A 6,895-nucleotide genomic window follows, 5' to 3' on the forward strand; every position below is an offset into this window, starting at 1 on the left:
CCGAGGAGGCAACGCGCTATGATAAAATTCTTGATACTTACATGGTCAACCCATTTAGGAAGGACCAATGGAAAGGCCAAAGCATACTTACAAGTAGGCAATGGTGGGAATTTAAAGCCTGTTTTTCGAATAATAAAGAAAGACCATCCTCATCATAAGGAATGATCAATCAAGTTTTCTTGGCTTTAGATTCCCACATTTGCCTGAGAACTTGAGCCGCTTTGGCAACAGTCTCTTGAAGTCGAGGACCCGGAAAATGTACTACACCGAAGAAATGTTGGAAGGCGTTGATCTCAGACGTATGCATACCTTTGGTCTTCTTAGGAGCTTGTTTCTGCAAAAGAAAAACATTTGTTATGCGCTGGAAACAATCTTCAATCGACATCGAAATGTCGCTCCAATAAGTAGACCACCAAGTTTTAAATGCCTTGGTGACATAAAAGGATGGAGCAAAGTTAAAAGGGCTAAGGCCGATCAGCTCCTCATTGTAGTAGTTGATAGTGGTGTCAAAGGCACTACGTTTGGTGACGGAGCCAGGATAAAGGACAAGAGATTGATCGAACAATGTGTTGGGCAAATCTTGACTTAGCCCAAATTGTCGAGAAATAAACTGAGGGTTATAACCGCACAAGGTGAAGTCATTACTGACAAAATTGATAGTCAGCACCCTAGGGGATAGTATGGTTTGCCAGAGTTCGATCTGATGTTGAGAGAGATCCTCTGAACCAGGAAGGTTGGGGTAGGAGTTTCTTAGCCACCGAGGGCCATAAGAGGGTTTGCTGTATGGTGCAAAACTGGAACGGTAGCGCTTCAGTTCGAAGAACATGGTGAAATACTTTTTGAAATCGGCTTCAATGGTAGAAGCATCATAAGGAGGGGTTAGGGTTTCAAGCCTGTGAGCGTCAATCCTTGTGTTGGACACCATGGAAGGAGGTTTCTTGGCTGGGAGAAACAACTCGAAAACCGCATTCATCCAAAACTAAAGCAACCACAATGGACCGGCTGCGTTCAGAGACACAACTTTGGGATCTCGGATATCGGCTACTGCTTCATTAATCATCTGATAAAGGTTACCAAGCACAAGTCTAGCCATAGCAATTTTTCGACCCTCATGCAACAAGTTAGCCAAAGGAAGAAGCTTGGCAGGAATTCTCAGAGACTTGGTACAGAATACATAAGCAGAAAGCCAATATAAGAGAAACGCGACATGCTCAGCATCAGAAACTTCACCGTCTTCGTCATAATGATCCTTAATGAATCTGCTGAAGGCTATGTTGTCCGTCGAAATGGCGATGGGTTTCGTTGGGGCAGTAGAGGAATGATAATCATCATCCACAACCCAAAGGCCAGTGATGGCAGCGACATCGAGAAGAGTGGGAGTGATCATGCCAAAAGGAACATGGAAGCTGTTGGTAGACCTTTCCCAAAAGAAGAGTGAGCTCAAGAGCATAGCAGGGTTATAAGAGATTGGCGATCTCGACAACTGAATTAGGTCGAAAATCCCGGTGACCTTCCAGTGCCTAGACTTACCGGCTTCCACCCTATCAAGCCATTTCAAATAGGCTCTGTCACCAGCAGTCGGATTGGGCGGGGTAGATCTAAAAGCCCTTTTGGGATCTTTCAGAAAGGGTAAGCGATAGGAAGGTCGAAAAGAAAGAATAAGCTCTTCCCCACGAATACTGGGGTGAAATTGTTCATAACCATCAGGAAGACTAGTAAGCCTATCCTTTTTCGCTTTCTTCAAGGGACCTAAAATGACACCTAAGGTACCATTAATAGAGATAGGGATGAGTACCTGAGATTTCCAAATAGCCCTCTTCTCCGCCTCATACAGTGGGTCTGGAATATGGACTGGTTTGGCTTCGTTCATTTCAAAAGCAGCAGCCAATGGAATGATGTTGTCAGAATCAGAAGCCATGAAAGCGTCAGAGAATGCACCAGAGAGAAAGGAAGAAGCAGAAACCAGTCGGTTGCAGATGATCGCGGGCAAAACTAGACGAAGCTTGGATGATTCAAAAATTGTAAAGCTTGCAAGGAAGCAACAATGGCGTATTTATAGGCAAACGAAGAGACGGACGTAAAGCCACATTACGCGATGTTGTATAAAATTTGAAATCCAATGGTTATTTTATTATATAACCGTAGAGTCCTAACATGTAGGCTAAAAAGGAGCCATGATTACTCTAGTGAAGAGACGGCAGATGGGCAGGTGAAGTCAGACGCTAAAGCTTCTGATTGGAGTGAAGTCAGACGCTATGATTTCTGATTGGACATGAAGTCAAAAGGGAAGAGGTTACAAACGAATGACAGTTCCGTTCGAAATTCAAGTTCAAAAAATGCTTGATCCCTCCAAGGCCTGGTAGTCGAGAATCAACATTTTTGGGGGGCATCTGTTGGCCCAAAATGTTTGGTCCAAAACGCATGGGGCAGTCGAAAATGGACCAAGAGAATTAAGAAAAAACGCCAAGTTAAATGGGTTGCAGAATTCGACAAAGGGACACTGGTAACCGTCGCTACAAACACGGGCATATTTAACACGTGCAGCATTGACTGAGTCAGTTAGGAGCGCATGTGTTTCTCACCACGATGGCTAGTTACGTGGCCAAGAAGCAGTTGAAGAACACTACCCTCACCACTACGCATGGAACTTCCGGGGCAAGCATCAGATCGTGGGGAATCAGACCCACTAACCCATCCAGTAAGGAAGAAAACCGCCAAGGACACGCGGGACATGGAGCTCTATAAATAGGAGAATCTAATTCAGAAAAAAGGTTCCCAACTCAGCTCTAAAAATCACTACAAAGCTCTCATGTCCGCATCAAAGAGACTCAACGAGCCTAACGTGATCATGGAGGAGTATGTTGCCGAACCAGCCGTTTTTGATTCCTGCACTTAGATAGTTTCGAATTTGTTGCCATTGTTGCTTTTGTTAGATTTATTGTCGATTTTATGGGTTTGGATTGATGTAAAGCTTTTTAATTAGTGAATTTTATCTTCAAGCACTTTCGATTGTCTTGCGTTTTGCTTTCGAATCTTTATTTCCTTTTATCCTTTGACACACGGTTGTCGAAAAACCCGATTTCACACGCGCTTTGGCAAGACGATTTCCCAAAAGAACCCTTAATTCGCAAAACTCTTAAACTTTTTCCAGTCGAATTTGGAAGATGTTTGTTTACCAAATATCACGGTAAACACACCCGATGCCTAACATAGTCGTTTGGCAAAACCAGGTTAATCAAGGTAGGGCGGTGTGCAAAATGATCTTCTAGTACTCCAGTTGGGATAGGCTGTTAAAGGAAAATTAAAACTAACAATACTGAAGGTTAAAACAATTTTAGGATTAAGATCGAAGAATGAAGAACATATCAATCGTTTATCACCCTTGCAATGTTCACTCGTTAGATCTGTTGTCCATATGAGGTCACGACCAACAGGCTCTCCATGATTAGGGTCACCATAATTTATCTCCATCTCATCATCATCAAATATCCGTATGTCATAATGATTCTCATGAATATGACAGAGGTGAATTATAGATGTTCCTTCCAAGTTGTGCTTGTGGCAGATTCTATCAAATACTTCCTCAAACTGAACTCATGTTCCACAAGTTGTAACCAAGCAATGGAAAACATTCCCAACAGGGTCAAATAAAACCGTCATTTCACTTTGCAGAACATCTGCATGCGATTCTGTAAACTGTCTAGGTAGGTCCATGAAATTCTAACAAAAGAAATTCTATGATACGAATGAGCTATGTGTTAGTGCAACAGCTCACCAATCTCAAATCTAAATGTCCAAGATGAAACAAAAAAATATGCAAATCAAAATCACTTTTACGGTTAAACCTCCTGCTCCCAATGTGAGCTATTTAAACAAAATGGATATCATTTAATTTGTTGTCATACGAATGTGTGTTTACCATTTAGAAAGAAGAAAAATAATTAAGAGTGGATTAGTGGTTAAAGCTTTATAAAATTTGCAAGAAAACTTAGGTACTAAGTTAAAGTATCAGCATAAAGCTAAAGTAAATATAACTAATGAGTATAAGTATGCAACTATGAGTACAACTAATATCTACGGATGTGACTTGGATAAAGATGCAGCTCCAAGACCATAACTCCATAAGTATGTGTTCCGCGTGAAAACCTGAAAAAGAAAATATAACTTATGAGTACACAGATAATGAGAAAATCATTTAAAACTTAAAATTCCATAAGATTGACTCACTCTTTTGCCTATCATATAAGTTGTCTACTAACTTCTCCAATTACATAAAGGGAGGAACATAGGCATCTGCTTTGGAAACAAATCCAATCAGTTTTTAACGATCCATTCTTTTGAGCCTCTAGGATCGATGTATGATCTCTAACTCTAGATACAAATAAACCCCACAAAAGAGGTTTCAGTTCTGAAACTTCTGATGCATTGTAAAACTAAGCGGGAAAAAAAAAGATGGAATCCACTTTAAACAAAATCTTCAAAAATCTTACCTCAGTCATACTTTCCATTATTGAATTCAATAGCATTTACCACCTCCTGAGATGTGGAAACCCTGCATGAGAATTTCCAGTCAATTATTAGAAGAGAAGAAAAAGGATTAGTTGGGCTCATGACTTATTCAAACAGATAAAGTGGTAACAATAAGAACTTTATACAGGACCTCATTCAGCTAAGCCAACATTCATCATCAGGATACAAAATTAATACCAGCATTAAAACTAAAATGAATAAAGCACAAAATTTTTAAAATAAATAATAAAATACCTTCATTTCCTATCACTTACAACAATTAACAAATAACACCACCATTTTATAGTCTTACTTGAAAGTTCTCTTATTTAGAAATTTTACAGATATAGTTGATGAAGTGTATATAATCTTGACATTTTAGGAATGATAGAGAGATTGAGTCCACTTCTGAAATGTTCATTATACATTTGTTGGAGTTCAGTTGGTTAAGCTTAAAATATACACTGCCTAGGGTTTCAGTAAAAAAAACCACTAACAGAACCTCTAGACAAATGCAGATTATGAAAATCCTAAAGAGGCAAAAAGAATAATGATCCTGCAAAAAGAGGCACATGACAGGGGACACCTAACTACAACACATTAGACAGTGGCCCTATATGTTGGAAAGAGCCAATTGATCTCTGTTTTGTATGTTGTTTAGACCAATTTATGTTTTTTTGCATTCAAAGTCCTTATGTAATAGAATGGTAGTAGTGATTTATTCTTTTTCTCTCTAAAGAAAAACTATTAGGAAACTTCGACGTGTATTAAATATAATCATCATCATCATCATCATCATGGGAAAATATAAAACAAATTATAGTTGAGCTTAACCATCAGCAGATGCTGCATATGATAACTATTCGACAACTATATCCCAGTTTTTCAGACTGCGGTTGTGGTTACATTCTGAAATTGTGATAAATGCTGCTGAGATGCGAAGCACATGTGGTATGCATGCAATTAACCATTTAACTCACCTTGGCAGATGCACTGCTAGTATGCTTTCCCCTAGAAGCTGGATGCTTCACTTCCTTTAATTGCTTCAATATTTTTTGGTTCTTCTCATCCAATATTATATTCTCCTCAAACAGTACTTTTACCTCCTCCTCATGCATTTTTAAAAGAAAGTTCTTTTATTTGGCTTATAGATGTTAATGATGAAGCTGCTTCTACAAAGAGCGAGAGAAAAATCCCCTGGCAACCATCTTCTCCACCAACTCCTCATGCATTTTTAGTTTTCCAGCCTTCCTCAGCAGATCTAGAACCTTTTCATAAATTTGCAGATTTTGTTTAGACATTTTTCTTCAACCATCTCCTTCATCAACTTGTAGGCATTGTTCCAGTGTCCCTTCTCACAGAACATCAAAATCAAGGTGCCGTAAGGGTCTTCCCTTTCCTACATGAACAATATAGAACTCAACAACACTTTGAACAACTTAAATAAAAATGGAGAAGATACCAGAAAACAAAAACACATGAATGGAACTAAGTTAGTCAAACAAATGGATTCAGCACACAAAATGAGTACAATACTTTCTTAGCTCTTGCTTCTGCCTTTTTTGTTTTTGTCTCATTTTCTTTTTCTGAGAAGGAAGCAACTTTGACATCTCCTCAACTACATTGACAACATCACCACTCACCAGCAAAGAGAAGCACATGACATGAAGCAGTAAGCTTTCCAAACCAGCACACTCTAGCCATCCCCTTTTTTTTGAAAGAGTAAGAATAACATTAGATTTATTTGAGATTAAGCCACTGCCAAAGTAATAATAAAAACAAAACAATTACTCATTAAGAGTTTATGATGTGTAAAGCATGCATCTGTAGATGATAAAAATCAATTTACATGGCCAATGCACACAGGCTTTCCAGCAAAAACCCAAACATGACATTATCACTCTTGATGAGTAATTATAGTAGCATGAACAAAAGCCCAACTGTGAAACAATAGATTGAGGATATCAAACACCCAGCTTACATGGTTAAAGGCACCTTACCTTATGTTTCCATATGTTTCAGAAAAGAACATAACCAATCTGGCGAGTTTTCCCTTGAGCTGCTCATTTTGAGTGAAGAGTGGTGAATGAAAACACGATCTAATCCCGGAAAGGAAAAAAAACACAGTTGACAAATTGAATTTCAGTGAAGCAAACTATCGAACATGTTGTGTACACAATCTTAATTAGAATGAAAACATTGTGAGAACTAATTGTATAAGTAGACATTTCAAATTTTCAGGTAAACTACAGTAACAACTCTGAACATGCACCTAGGACTAGGGACATGATAATGGTGATGGTTAAGCCTCTCAAAGCTAATTGGTGAGTCAAATCCAGGAGTGGTAGAATATGGCCCTGTGCTGGGTATGGGAACACCAGGATGT

The 6,895-nt window shown here is 39.0% G+C and overlaps 1 protein-coding gene across 1 annotated transcript; it reads right to left on the minus strand.

Moving 5' to 3' along the window:
• Nucleotides 1-979: 979 nt before the first annotated feature.
• On the minus strand, nucleotides 980-1,918 carry LOC130736024 (uncharacterized). The gene has a single exon (XM_057587885.1). The coding sequence runs from the start codon at nucleotides 1,916-1,918 to the stop codon at nucleotides 980-982; it is 939 nt and encodes a 312-aa protein (XP_057443868.1).
• Between the last annotated feature and the right edge of the window lie 4,977 nt (nucleotides 1,919-6,895).

The sequence above is a fragment of the Lotus japonicus genome, chromosome 2 (genome assembly GCF_012489685.1).
Source record: "Lotus japonicus ecotype B-129 chromosome 2, LjGifu_v1.2".
NCBI classification, from domain to species: domain Eukaryota; kingdom Viridiplantae; phylum Streptophyta; class Magnoliopsida; order Fabales; family Fabaceae; genus Lotus; species Lotus japonicus.

Coding starts and splice junctions, on each gene's coding strand:
- LOC130736024 (XM_057587885.1), bottom strand. CDS start 1,918: ATGGCTTCTGATTCTGACAACATCATTCCATTGGCTGCTGCTTTTGAA.